At 44.2% G+C, this 15,359-nt stretch overlaps 1 protein-coding gene across 1 annotated transcript in view; it reads left to right on the top strand.

Annotated features, from left to right (window-relative positions):
* The window catches only part of HCN1 (hyperpolarization activated cyclic nucleotide gated potassium channel 1), a 707,178-nt gene that overhangs the window by 394,117 nt on the left and 297,702 nt on the right, over positions 1-15,359 (top strand). Inside the window, exon 3 of the mRNA XM_063961843.1 lies at positions 2,624-2,785. Coding sequence (XP_063817913.1) covers positions 2,624-2,785 — 162 coding nt within the window. The remainder of the gene's footprint in view (positions 1-2,623; positions 2,786-15,359) is intronic.

Here is a 15,359-nt window from a genome sequence, read left to right as displayed (position 1 = left end):
TGGTGATTTCTGTCTGAAGTGCTGGCCCTGCACCCATTACGCCATTGTGTGTTGGGGACTAGCCTTGACCACTCCCTTTTTTTTGAATACCTGGTCCCTCTTTACATGCTGCAATGCCTGCTGAAGGAGGCATGGTCGCCCCATCAGGGTCGTCATATTCTGCGTGGCACATCCGGTAGGTCAGCCACAGATGTGGGCACATGCATTCAGAGTTATCTTCATTTAGGCGACCGCTTCACCCCTGTCCATCCACTTGTGAAAGTAGTCGTCACCACTCATGTGTACCAGCCCTATCCGCAATACAAGAGATCCATCTGAAATCAGACAGATACTGTGTCTGCATACGCAATATTCTGCCTGTCCACAGTTCTGCCTGTCTGTCCATGTCACACCCTGACACTTATTCTATGTGCACCCAGCTGCTGCCCAGTAACACCCATTCAGCCATGAGTGGGGATGTGGCTGAGATGAGTATCACTCTAAATCGCCCGTAGTCGCTGAACGTTGCGCAAGTTCATCTTGGATGCATGCGCAGAGCAGAAAATAGCTAGCTCCGTTACTAACGTACACATTATTCTAAATCAGGTGCTGTGTGCTTGAGTATCAGTAGGAGGAGCACACAATGTGTCGGGCATGGAGTGATTCTGGCTTTGGGTTATACAGGGGTGCATTGCGGTTGTCAGATGTAAAAAGGAGTGGTTCTATCAATCATACCTACTTTCCAACTTTATAAGGGATCCCTCTGTGAGACTACCCAGAGGTTTGATGCAGCAGGTTAATAATGAGGTGCCCCCCCTCCTACCCATCTCAGTCATAACATCTCTTCCACTTACTAAATTGACCCAGAAAATTATAAGATAATGAGACATAATCCAGCTCTATTCAGTGTCGGACTGGGGCATGTAGGGCCCACCAGGGGGAATGCAGTGGTAGGGGCCCATGTTAGGGGTGTGGCCAGTCTGCAGAGGGGGTGTGGCCAGCCACCTCATTGGTTTTACTAACCATTAGAGAGTGCATGGTCTGGGCCCCTTCATAAATATATACAGTATATTAAGCTGCTGCATGCATGATAATGTACCAGATTAATAACAGATTAATAACAGCAATGCACTGTAGAAAATACACCATAGTCCAGTATAAGGTAACATATGTATAATGTATAATTCAAGTGCACAGTCTGGAACCTGATCCTTAGAGCAGGATGTGGGCCCCCAGACAGTGGGGCCCACCGGTGGTTTCCCCTGTACCCCTGTGTGCCAGTCCAAGCCTGGCTCTATTATTTACAGCGTGGTGAAAGTCACAGTTTTAAGATGGGCAAAGAGAAACTTTGTGTAAAATCACTGCAACAAATAAAGAGGAAACGGAAATTTATTTATTTATTGCTAAATTATTATGCCATCATGAATGTTGTGTTTAAGCGTAATATCCATTATATACAAGTATGCTGCTAATTTCCCTTTATTAATATTGTTTATATTGGTATAATGTATATGTGTACAAATCAATTTCTTCTTCATCAGCATCATATGGTGTTCAGGCTTCATTGCAGTGCGAATGGGATAACCTTACTGCCACTGAACATTCGGGTGCAATACATGGTGTTCAGGGCTGTAACCAGGGGTGTCCGAGTGGTGCTGTCACACTGAGCCCTGGGCACAGCAACGGCTTGCATAGTACCCTGAGCCGCACCCTGCAGGCAGTAGCACTACTGCAGAGCCACCTGGAGCGGACTCTCTGGGCAGTGCTCTACTTCATAGAGGCTGTGGCTCTGCCCCCTAGTAGTGATGTCATGATGTCATGGGTTTAGGGAGAGTAGCTGGTACAGAGTGCACTGCACCCTATGGTGGCACTGCTAGCTGTGCACATCATCATTACCACCTTACACTAATCCATATTGTGTTAGAGGTGTCTGCACACCACACTGAAGTAAATAGTCACAAGTATATTTGTCAGCAGGTAGGAATTTTTTTTTTTATAAATTTGGTACAACTGGTCCTTTTCTGTCATTCAAGTCTATGGGGAGAATATAATAACGTCCAAGTTAGCAAAAGTGCAGTTTTGCAGCAGGATGTAAAGCAGCTTTTTTTAAGGCAAAAAACAGCCTTGTTACTGAAGAATTTACCAGTAGACCTCAAAGCCTACGGCAGAAAGGTATCATACCTTCTAAAGAGTGGAGAAGTTGCCCATAGCAACCAATCATATTCTAGCTAGCATCCACTTCTCTTCTGTTTAGATGGCTTGAGACATCTCCCCCCCAAGTCTGTTGTCTGGCATATCTCATAGAAGATGCAACCTGACAAAAGTGACTTTATAGAAATGGCACTCCAGTCCACAATCGCCTCAATATTATATGTTGTTCTGTAGTAAACAAACATTTGCTTCTTACGTTGATTACCAAATCAGCAATGGCTTCCTACAGCTTCATGTCCTGGTTGGCCATTCTTATTCTAATCAAGATATTGTTTGGGTCCATCCAAATGTCCGTGATGGGCCACAGGCGGGTTTCTAAGGGAGTCTTGCAAGGTTTTCAACCCAACACCTTTTGGAAAAAAAAAACAACCCAATCCCCAAAGAGCCAACGTTCTACAAAACACTAATAGTTCTATTACTTTCTCTTTCACAGATTTTCCACATGACCTATGACCTTGCCAGTGCTGTGGTCAGAATCTTTAACCTCATTGGGATGATGCTGTTACTATGCCACTGGGATGGCTGCCTGCAGTTTCTGGTTCCTCTTCTTCAGGAATTCCCAAGTGATTGCTGGGTTTCCTTGAATAATATGGTCGTAAGTATTGTCTAAGTTTCTTTCCCGATCACTTCCATCGAGTAGCTGAGGCTGAACATGATAGATCTTTGTCATCAATGTTTTCAATTTGAATTAAATTCTTAAAGAGCAGTTCTCATTCTCAATATTTGGAGCGAGTTGACACAGGTCATTGTTTTCTGTAGACTGCAGTTGCAACAGTGACATCTGTAGGCTAAAAGACAGTACTACACCACATTACAATATACTATAGAGATGCGCAACAAGAATTAGAACTACAGTGTTGCACTACTGTTTGTTGTAATGGAAAATTTTTATTATATGAAATTAAACCATAACAACATTGAAAATAATATTTTGGTGCCATTTCTTTAATAGCTATACAGCAAATCGATGTCTTGTATAATGAACCAAAAAAAATAAAAATAAAAATTAAACACCATGTTAAAATCATAGTTTCAAGCTACAATTATATGAGTGACATTAAAATAAATATATTAACCATTGCTGATATGTTAGTTCCATAAGGAGTTTTATTTTTCATAGTGAAATTAGAATTAAAACAGCGGTGTATTTTCGTTGGAAATATCTGTCACCATTACTCTTTAGCAATATGGCTTGTGGGCCTGATTGGGTGTGGTATGGAAGGTAGATAGTAACTAGATCGACAGTGTCTAGGTCGACCACTATTGGTCGACAGTAACTAGGTCGACAGGGTCTTTAGGTCGACAGTTCAAAAGGTCGATATGCGTTTTTTTGGTGTCGTTTTCTTCGTAGAGTGACCGGGAACCCCAATTAGTGCACCGTGTCCCCTCGCATGGCTCGCTTCGCTCGCCATGCTCCGGGCAAGGTGTCTCGCTGCGCTCGGCATAGGTTACCGTTCCCAATTGTAGTGCACGTGGATCGTTAAGTATGAATAGATTCAAAAAAAGAAAAAAATCGTGAAAAACTCATGTCGACCTTTTGACCTGTCGACCTAGAACATGTCGACCTAGAGACCCTGTTGACCTAGAAACCTTTTCGACCTAGTTACTGTCGACCTAGAGACCGGATCCCGGCCTGATTCAGGTTTTAAGTAAAGCAAAAAAGAAAGCTACTGGGCAAAACCATGTGCACTGCAGGGGGAGCAGATATAACATGTGCAGGGAGAGTTAGATTTAGGTGGGCTATATTGTTTCTGTGCAGGGTAAATACTGGCTGCTTTATTTTTACACTGCATTTTAGAGTTCAGTTTGAACACACCCCACCCAAATCTAGCTCTCTCTGCACGTGTTATATTTGCCCCCCCTGCAGTGCACATGGTTTTGCCCAACTGCTAACAAATTTGCTGCTACGATCAGGTCTGAATTACCCTTATAGACTTGGATGGGTTATATTTTTTCTGTGCAGGGTAAATACTGGCTGCTTTTGCTTGTGTCCCACAAATATTAGACAGCTTTATTTTTACACTGTTATTTAGATTATAGTTTGAACACACCCCACCCAGATCATTGCAACATGGTTTTGCCCAGGTGCTTGCTTTTTCTGCTTTACTTACAAACATGAATCAGGACCATCGTCTCCACCAGTTCTGATCATAGATTAGCAGATTTCAATCTGTGCAATGTAAATCTGGATTTGGCTGATTCTTTAGGACCAAAACTCAATGCCATCTCCTCATGAATCAATAAGATGTAATAATACAGATGAGATTCATATACTTCTCATAGTGTAAAAATGTATATTATTTATTACGTATCATGAAAAAGTCTAAAGCACAATAACAAATGTGTGAAACATCAATAAAAATTTACTGCGTACCAACTTGGGCCTTGAACGAGGCACTTTAACAGCATGAAGGGGTAAAGCCAAAGGTGAGCACCTACACGCTTGAGATGATTAACCTTGATAAAGATAAAGACTACTGTAGTTGAAACGCGTTGGTGAAGTACAGAGGCTGCTACCATCTATTAGGACCTGGGAAGGCGGACCATCTCAAGCGTGGCGGTTCTTACCCCCGGAATTACCGCTTAATGCTGTTAAAGTGCCTTTACCCTGCACAGAAAAAATATAGCCCACCCAAATTTAAATCTCTCTGCACATGTTACATCTGCCCCACCGGCAGTGCAGCATGGTTTGGCCCAGTTGCTTGCCTTTTTTGCTTTATTAATGTGAATCAGGCCCTATGTGTGGCCGTTAATAGCATGGAATACTGCTGTAATAAGAGAACATCACATTATATACATACCTGTCACCTTGACTCATTTTCACACTGTGAAACACAACCCACCTTTTCATATATAGTTTTGGCACAAGGCAGATTCATTTTACATACTTATTAGATTCTACATTTTAGTTAATTTCAGTACGTTGGAGAAAAAGTGTATTAAAATGGAGATACACCTTCTTTCAACTTGATCTTCCAGCCATTTTTTTGTTGTTGACAGTATTTATTTATTTATTTATTAACAGTTTCTTATATAGCGCAGCATATTCCATAGCGCTTCACAATTGGAACAACAGTGATAGAACAAAACTGGGAAACAACAGACAGACATAGAGGTAGGAAGGCCCTGCTCGCAAGCTTACAATCCTTAGGGAAGCAGTCGTTGATACACAGGGATAAGTGCTACCTATTGCATAATGGTCCAGCCAGATTGTAAAGGTTCTTAACGGGTGGATGATATGGTCACCCAGCAATGTGTGGGCTGTGCAGAGGGGATGTAATTAGATAGGGAAGCATTGAAGGTTATGTGGGTGGGTCCAGAACTTGATAGGCTTGTCTGAAGAGGTGAGTTTTCAGGGAACGTTTGAAGGTTTGGAGACTAGAGGAGAGTCTTATTGTGCCTGGGAGGGCATTCCACAGAGAGGGAGCGAGTAACGTGTGTGGATGAGAGACGCAGATCTTGTGCAGAGCGGAGAGGTCTGGCAGGGAGATAATTTGAGATGAGAAAAGAGATATATGTTGGCGCAGTTTGGTTAATAGCCTTGTGCATGAGTGAAAGTATTTTATATTGAATACTGTAGAACACAGGTAACCAATGGAGGGACTGACAGAGTGGATCTGTAGACGATGAACTTCTCTCTAGAAAGATTAGCCTCGCAGCTGCATTCAGAATGGATTGTAGTGGTGAGACTAATGACGTGGATTTAAACTCACAGGTGTCAGTTCCTTAGTAAGTGCTGAAATCCACCTGCCCTTATTTATGCTGATTGACTGTATGTAATATATGGATAGGTCTTCGAGCCCCTTTTATATAGGATTAATGGGAGATCCTTCTGCACTTTACTCCGGGTTTTTTTATTATCCCTCTTTCCCTTCTGAATTATGGAAGATACGTGATTTGATTCCTTATAATTGATTAAACTATAGCTATACAAGAAACAAAGTGTATTATATCCATCATTTATTATGTGTTATTTATTCAACAATTTAAATTGTTTGTCTGTCATTTTGGTCACATAATGAGAGTATTTGGTCACTGTCAATCACATATGCAAATGAGCAACCATCTTGCAAAGGGTATAAAAACCCTGGATAGCAGCACCTCTATTACCTTGAAAAAGTTGCGTGACCGCAACGAAACGCGTTGGCGATTGGTGCTGTGTGTATCTACCATCTATAATCCTTTCCTGAAGACTCTCCACCTGGACCAGGTCCCTACTACTGGCTCATTTTGTGGACCCGTTCTGAAGATCCTCCATCACCCACAGCTTAACAAGGGACAAGCCGCTGCGGATGCCTATCCGCTTAACACCTTGGACAATCGCTGGTGGTAACTATAATACCTGATGGAACATTAACGGGATACCTTGAGCATATCTATTAAGGGACTGCTTTATTGGAACAGGTGTGAATTGTCTATGCATTCTTATCAGGACTGGGAGAGACATAACGATTGGACACTTCACTGTGCCCTCCAGCATTTAGTACTTATTTTCTACAGTGTTACCAATTTTTAATCGATTTTAAGTTCATTTTATCTCAATAAATGTGCATTTTCATGTGACCATTTGCTCTCATATTTGACCATTTTAGCGCTTTAACCCTTTCCTACCGAGCCTATGTTTGGGAAGACCAGTACGGAGTCTATTGCAGTAATCAATGCGGGAGATAATGAGTACATGGATTAGAGTTTGTGTAAGATATGGTTCTATTTAGGGAATGTTTCTTAGGGGATGTAGTTATGTGACTGGTGGTCAGGAGACCGCCGGTCACAATACCGGCACCTAAATCCTGCACGCTGACAATCCCACCGGTCGGCATGCTGACCAACAGGGACTATTCCTACGACACCCATAGAGTGGGACTAGAACCTGTGGCAAGTGCAGCGAGCCACCGAGCCTGCTGCGTGGCGATCACAGCAAGCCTGCCAGGGGCTTTGTTGCGTTTGCCCGCCCGTCGGCAATCTCGCCGTCAGGATTCCACCGTCGGTCTCCTAATTGCCGGTCACACATACCCAACCCGTTACAAAATGTATGTACAGTAACATGATTTAGAGACAGAATGTGGGGAACAAAGGTCAGTTCAGCGTCGACGATTACACCTATGCAGTGAGCTTGTAGGGTATATATATATATATATATATATATATATACATACATACATTTATATCTGCGTTATAGTCTTACTTCTGTGTTGCATGTTTCATTGCTGCTGGCATGAACAATACATGTGGCATTATATAGGGATAAATAGATTCATAGCACTTCCCGATAAGCCGGTCATCTTGGCGAGCCCATAAAGTGTTTCTTTAATGTACCCTTTGATGATGATGATGATGATGATGATGATGATGATGATTATTATTAATCTTGCAATGCGATCTGATCAAGCCGCAACCATATAAATCTGACTTTAGTATAAAAATTTAATTTTATTAAAAGAAGAGTTTAGTGACATGGGGGTGGGGTGGGGGTGCTTTCTAAGGGAACATGTCAGTGAGATTTGTTATGACTGAGCACTCAAGTTTTATTTAACCTAAGACAGCTTTGTGTTTGAGTTTTGATTACTTTTAGATACAGATAAGGATCCTGTGCTGGTAGAGTTGGATTCAATCTGACAATATTCACTTTCTGAAAGATTCCTTTGTGGCAGGAAGACACGTTTTGTTCCCTGGCAGACTATTCAGAGGCTGACACTTGACAGTTAATTATGTGTTTTTCCTTCGCATTTGTCGCTTCTTTCATTTTGTACAGTAAAATGTTCGTTTTTTCCCCCCATTTTGCTTAGATGTTTTTTTTCACAGAGTTTTAAAGCCTCTTAGCTACAATTCAGATAGATGACAGAAGGGATGATGTACAGTACTAAGCAGTGAAATGAGTGGAGAAGTGAGACAGTGGAGAGGTTGCCCATGGCAACCAATCAGCTGCTCTGTATAATTTTATAGTATGCAAATTATAAATGTTACTTCAATGCTGATTGGTTGCCATGGGCAACTTCTCCACTGACTCACTTCTCCTCTTTTTTTCGCTGATTAGTAGATCTCCCCCAGAGTCTCAGATACAGTAATTATCATTATTATTATTATGTACAGTTTCTTATATAGCGCAGCATATTCCGTTGCACTTTAATAAACAGCAGATGGAAGACTGCAGGGAGACAGGGATCATTTGCAGAGTTTCCCAGCCTTTTACATTTAACCAAATCCCTCCTCCTGCCAAGTAGTTGTAGTGTCTCAGCCAATTGACCCCCAACAGTTGCCCATTATGTACTCCTGCCTTCTTATCCCTCTGGTCCTCCAAACCTGGAGAATGTTCAAGATAGTTTGCACGGTCAGTTGAAACCCTATGAAAAGTGACACTTATCTGGTCTCAGCTGATTGGACATCTAGCGGTCAGTTATGATGAAACATCCTAGTCTTGCTCACTTCATATATTCTCCAGGTGTAGAGAACCAGATAATATATAGAGGTGGATGGTACAAGGGTTGTGGAAAATGGCAGTAGTCCTTTGAGAGGATAATTCAACTAGCTGGGGTGGGTAGAATAAAAACTGAACCCTCCCCAGCCCAGTACGCAGCGACGTGTGGCTGGTGAGGAAGGCTGTTGCTGTTGCTGAGCAGGTGAGAATTGTACCAGCAGGGAATGTGTCGACTTCTTGACCTGTTGACATTTTGACCTTGTCTGTATTTTAAATGTTCGTATTTTGACCTTGTCGTCATTTTGACCTTCATACTAAACCCAAATGACACTATTAAGTGGCTGATTCAGTGGTGGAAACCAGTGGCACACCCACTCCATCGTTGTACGTAGCGGCAGTGCGAAATTATACAAAAGGCACAGGAGATATATTAAGTAAAAAGACGCCCACTGACGGTTTCTCTGATCCACTGCTGCATCAGAAAATGCAGCATGAGCTCAACTGTGTGGACCACTGCCGATAATTTGAAGGACACAGTCACTGGCTTCAGCACAGCCAGAAAATGGGTCTGACATGCCCACATTTTCTGGAATACTCCCCATCACCGCCCCCAAATGTTAGTATTATGTCAATCACTGTGCGGATTTTGGGACACTGCAAGCGACTCTCAAGCCATAATCTGTATATGTGTAGTGCGCTAATAAGCAGATCATTAAATATCAGAGTTACGTAAATATTGGATTTCTGTAAATATCTAAAACAGGCCCTAAAACAGCATTTATACACAACTACAGATGGAGCCACGTTAATCGTGGCTCCGTTTGTGCCTCGTCGCATCTGAGGCGCACGTGCGTCCTAGATGCGCACGCACCACGTTAACTTTAATGGGAGCGTCTCTGTGCAGTCCTGTGGCGGGGCTAGGCGTCGGATCGCCTAATCCTGCCAGGAGTTGTCCAAGTCAAAAATATTAGCATTTAGATTATAGTCAATAGTCATTATAGATCTACATAGAATCGGATACGTTTATTTGTTATACATTTTGTGTATTTGTTTAAGTGGGTAAATTGTAAAACACATACAGGACTCTGTTCCGGGCTAAAAAATTTAGGTAGCACTCAAAGGAGGATTACCCGTGTGGGCGACTTCCAGCGGGTGTGAGGAACAAAGGTGCATTGTGTAGGTGCATTGTGTAGTGAGCAGTAGAATTTTGCTTACATTGATCGTGATAAGTGTGGTATGGTAAAAGTACATGAGGTAAGCATACAGAAAAGTGCACGTGGCGTGAGAACGCGCACGGTTGCGTGAAGTAGCAAGCGCAAATTATAGCCACACAATAAAAGTTCAATTTAAAATGGGAACAAAATACATTCCTGCTTCTTCAAGGTTGGATGTTGCTTGCATATGAACTGACCAATGACACATCATGAGTGAGAAAGTTCCCTCCCCTGGACCAATAACAGAAGACATGTACTCCCCCAAAAATACATAGTATATAGGTGACGTACAGCGCACTTTTATCATACATGGTAATAAGATGCGCCATGCGTCCGCAGCATATATTAACGCAGGCATTTTAAATATTTATTACAAATATATTTGAAATTCTCAGAGTGCACGCCTGCGATGAAGACACACTAGATGAGTGCGGCTCCATCTGTCATCATGCAGTATTGCATTTGCATCCCTTGCATAGTCTCATCATACTTGCCTACTCTTGGGGATGTTGCGGGAGACTCCAGAATTTTAGGGTATTCCCCCGCGCAAATCACTTCACTTTAGCTCCGCCACGGACATGCAAATCACAGCATTTTGTCGGATGGGGACGGGGCCTAATGACATGAGAGCCCCGCCCCCCAAAGTGGTCAGCAGCGCTTCCTCTCCGGGCTTCTCCCGGAGTGGAGAAATAGAAAGTACAAGTAACATGTTATATATCCAGGCGCAACTCTGCTCACTTTACATGGATTTACTCCTACTGCAACGTCGCTGTTTGCATTGAGCAGATGCTACAAATGTTTTATTTTCACAATGGAAATAAACCCCTAATGCAGTAATTTCAGTTACAGGATTCTCCATCTGATCTGATGCATAATCAAGTAACTCTATCACAATAATCCGTGGAATGCTGACTCATTAATGAATGCACGCACAAGCGGGAACCAGACAAAGAATCCAGCTGAGATTATATTTACTGTGAATTCACTGAATAGATAAAATAAATGTATGCAAATGTTGTAAGTTGTTTGAGTAACTGAATTGTCTCATGGTTTATTTATGGCATATATTAAAATATCGTCTTCCTAAAAGTAAACTCTAATATCAGGTGGAAGGGTTTTGTTGTAGAGCATAGAAAGAGTACCTTTAAATAAAACAGTGAAAATATATATATAAATAAAAGTGTATGCGGATAATGGAGGTTATCGCTGTGGTGCGACCGGGTCGGAAATGCGCATGCGCGGCAGACGCATTGTGCACACGCATTGTTGCCCGGCGACAGCCGTCGCCGGGCAGCGGCGCCGTCAGCGGAAGAAGTGATCGCAGCGGCGATCTCAAGAATACTGACAGGCGGGAGGTGTCCCAGGGCGTCAACTCACCGTTTCCGGGCGTGGTGAGGCGAACGCAGGCGTGTCCAGGCGTTTGGAGGGCGGATGTCTGACGTCAAATCCGGGATATTCATCGCTGGATCCGTCGCACAAGGTAAGTAGGTCTGACCCTGGACTTGCTTTGCAGGAAACTTTTTTAGCTTAGCAGGGCTGCACAAGCGAACGCAGCCCTGCTATGCTAAAATACACTCCCCCATAACGTGGTCAAGTCGATCGCACGAGTAAGCAAAAAGTTGCTACGTGCGATCAACTCAGAATGACCCCCAATATCTATAAGCTGGAAAAGGCATGAAATACATGTGTACAGTCATCACCAGGATTTATTTTGAAGGTGCTACCAAAGTGGTCGACAAAGGAGGTGCCTACATGAGACAAAGCATAAGGATCAGTATGAACTACCTACAATCAAAATCCAGACGTTCAAAATACCGACAATTGACCGATGGTCAAAATACCAACAAGGTCAAAATACAGACATGGTCAAAATACCGACATTTAAAATGTCAACAGGTCAAAAAGTCGACACATTTTTTCATTGGTTTTTTTGGGGTGTGTATGTCGACATAGGTCAACATGGACACTGTATAAGTGTACCGCGTCCCCTTGCATGGCGAGCAAGGGCACACTATTACATTCCCCCCTCCAGGTCCACTGGGATGATCAAGTATGAACAAGTCGGTTTCAATGAAAAAATCATGAAAAACGAATGTCAACTTTTTGACCTGTCGACATTTTAAATGTCAGTATTTTGTACTTGTCGGTATTTTAAATGTAGGAATTTTGAACTTGTCGGTATTTTGACCATCACATTTTCAATGGAGATAAATTGACTGCATCCCAAAGCATGGACTTTACAGTGTAGAGGGATAGGGCAATGTAGATATAAGGCAGGGCCGAAACTAGGGGGGGGCTAGGGGGGCAGGCGACCTGGGCGCCGGATTGGAGGGGGCGCCGAGACCCCCTAACACCTTCTCCCTATGCGCCAGTGCAGCGCCGCGGCACTTCTTTATACTTTGAAACCCCCTTCTCCGTCCTCCCGAGTGCCCAGCTCGGGGGGGCGGGGTTTCGCGGAATGACGCGATTGCGTCGTGACGTCACGACGCAAACGCGTCATTCCACGAAACCCCGCCCCCCGAGCTGGGCACTCGGGAGGACGGAGAAGGGTGAGCCGCGCAGACGAGGAGGGAGAGGCGGCTGAAGAGCGGCGAGAACCGCTTCAAATGTAAGTCAGCCCCTCTCCCTCCCTCTCTCTCTCTCTCTCTCTCTCTCTCTCTCTCTCTCTCTCTCTCTCCCTCCCTCTCCCCACCACCTGCCGGAATGTGTAAAATGGGGACCTGTCTGCCGCAATGTGTAAAATGGGGACCTGTCTGCCGCAATGTGTAAAATGGGGACACTTTTTCCTGCCGCAATGTGTAAAATGGGGACACTTTTTCCTGCCGCAATGTGTGAAATGGGGACACTTTTTCCTTCCGCAATGTGTAAAATGGGGACACTTTTTCCTGCCGCAATGTGTAAAATGGGGACACTTTTTCCTGCCGCAATGTGTAAAATGGGGACACTTTTACCTTCCGCAATGTGTAAAATGGGGACACTTTTTCCTGCCGCAATGTGTAAAATGGGGACACTTTTTCCTGCCGCAATGTGTAAAATGGGGACACTTGCCTGTCGTACTGTGTAAAATGGGGACATGTGTCTGCCGCAATGTGTAAAATGGGGACACTTGCCAGCGTACTGTGTAAAAAGGGGTCACCTGTCTGCCGCAATGTGTAAAATGGGGACACTTGCCTGTCGTACTGTGTAAAATGGGGACACGTGTCTGCCGCAATGTTTAAAATGGGGACACTTGCCAGCGTACTGTGTAAAATGGGGTCACCTGTCTGCCGCAATGTGTAAAATGGGGACACTTGCCTGTCGTACTGTGTAAAATGGGGACACGTGTCTGCCGCAATGTGTAAAATGGGGACACTTGCCAGCGTACTGTGTAAAATGGGGTCACCTGTCTGCCGCAATGTGTAAAATGGGGACACTTGCCCGTCGTACTGTGTAAAATGGGGACACGTGTCTGCCGCAATGTGTAAAATGGGGACACTTGCCAGCGTACTGTGTAAAATGGGGACACGTTTCTGCCGCAATGTGTAAAATGGGGACACTTGCCAGCGTACTGTGTAAAATGGGGACACATGCCTGCCGCAATGTGTAAAATGGGGACACTTTTTCCTGCCGCAATGTGTAAAATGGGGACACCTGTCTGCCGCAATGTGTAAAATGGGGTCACCTGTCTGCCGCAATGTGTAAAATGGGGACACTTGCCTGTCATACTGTGTAAAATGGGGACACTTTTTCCTGGATATGAAATTTATGTTAGAAAAGGCAATTTTTCAGGTACTTTGAAACCCCCTTCTCCGTCCTCCCGAGTGCCCAGCTCGGGGGGGCGGGGTTTCGCGGAATGACGCGATTGCGTCGTGACGTCACGACGCAAACGCGTCATTCCACGAAACCCCGCCCCCCGAGCTGGGCACTCGGGAGGACGGAGAAGGGTGAGCCGCGCAGACGAGGAGGGAGAGGCGGCTGAAGAGCGGCGAGAACCGCTTCAAATGTAAGTCAGCCCCTCTCCCTCCCTCTCTCTCTCTCTCTCTCTCTCTCTCTCTCTCTCTCTCTCTCTCCCTCCCTCTCCCCACCACCTGCCGGAATGTGTAAAATGGGGACCTGTCTGCCGCAATGTGTAAAATGGGGACCTGTCTGCCGCAATGTGTAAAATGGGGACACTTTTTCCTGCCGCAATGTGTAAAATGGGGACACTTTTTCCTGCCGCAATGTGTGAAATGGGGACACTTTTTCCTTCCGCAATGTGTAAAATGGGGACACTTTTTCCTGCCGCAATGTGTAAAATGGGGACACTTTTTCCTGCCGCAATGTGTAAAATGGGGACACTTTTACCTTCCGCAATGTGTAAAATGGGGACACTTTTTCCTGCCGCAATGTGTAAAATGGGGACACTTTTTCCTGCCGCAATGTGTAAAATGGGGACACTTGCCTGTCGTACTGTGTAAAATGGGGACATGTGTCTGCCGCAATGTGTAAAATGGGGACACTTGCCAGCGTACTGTGTAAAAAGGGGTCACCTGTCTGCCGCAATGTGTAAAATGGGGACACTTGCCTGTCGTACTGTGTAAAATGGGGACACGTGTCTGCCGCAATGTTTAAAATGGGGACACTTGCCAGCGTACTGTGTAAAATGGGGTCACCTGTCTGCCGCAATGTGTAAAATGGGGACACTTGCCTGTCGTACTGTGTAAAATGGGGACACGTGTCTGCCGCAATGTGTAAAATGGGGACACTTGCCAGCGTACTGTGTAAAATGGGGTCACCTGTCTGCCGCAATGTGTAAAATGGGGACACTTGCCCGTCGTACTGTGTAAAATGGGGACACGTGTCTGCCGCAATGTGTAAAATGGGGACACTTGCCAGCGTACTGTGTAAAATGGGGACACGTTTCTGCCGCAATGTGTAAAATGGGGACACTTGCCAGCGTACTGTGTAAAATGGGGACACATGCCTGCCGCAATGTGTAAAATGGGGACACTTTTTCCTGCCGCAATGTGTAAAATGGGGACACCTGTCTGCCGCAATGTGTAAAATGGGGTCACCTGTCTGCCGCAATGTGTAAAATGGGGACACTTGCCTGTCATACTGTGTAAAATGGGGACACTTTTTCCTGGATATGAAATTTATGTTAGAAAAGGCAATTTTTCAGGTAAAAAAGTTCTGAAAGAGATATATATATATATATATATATATATAATATTTTTATTCATTTATTTATTTTAAAATGTTTAGTTTTTTTATTTTTTTATTTATTTATTGTAAAAAAAATAATCTTTTTTTTTTTTTTTTTTTTGGGGGGGGGGGGGGTCAAATGACTACCTTGCCCCGGGTGACAAAAATCCTAGTTTCGGCCCTGTATAAGGGGAGCTAGTGATACATACGTGGACATGGGACTGAACCTACTGTAGTACAATCTGCACAGGGTTCCAGGTGTAAATAGGATAAGCTGTACTTCAGAGGTGAGTTTTGAGAGAGACTACCTGAAAGACTGAAGGTTGGGAGTGGTCATGCCTCGCAGGAGGGAATGTCATAGGAGAAGAGAGCGAAGC

This window comes from Pseudophryne corroboree, chromosome 1 (assembly GCF_028390025.1).
Source record: "Pseudophryne corroboree isolate aPseCor3 chromosome 1, aPseCor3.hap2, whole genome shotgun sequence".
NCBI lineage: Eukaryota > Metazoa > Chordata > Amphibia > Anura > Myobatrachidae > Pseudophryne > Pseudophryne corroboree.
This window is presented reverse-complemented; position numbering and strand designations above follow the sequence as displayed.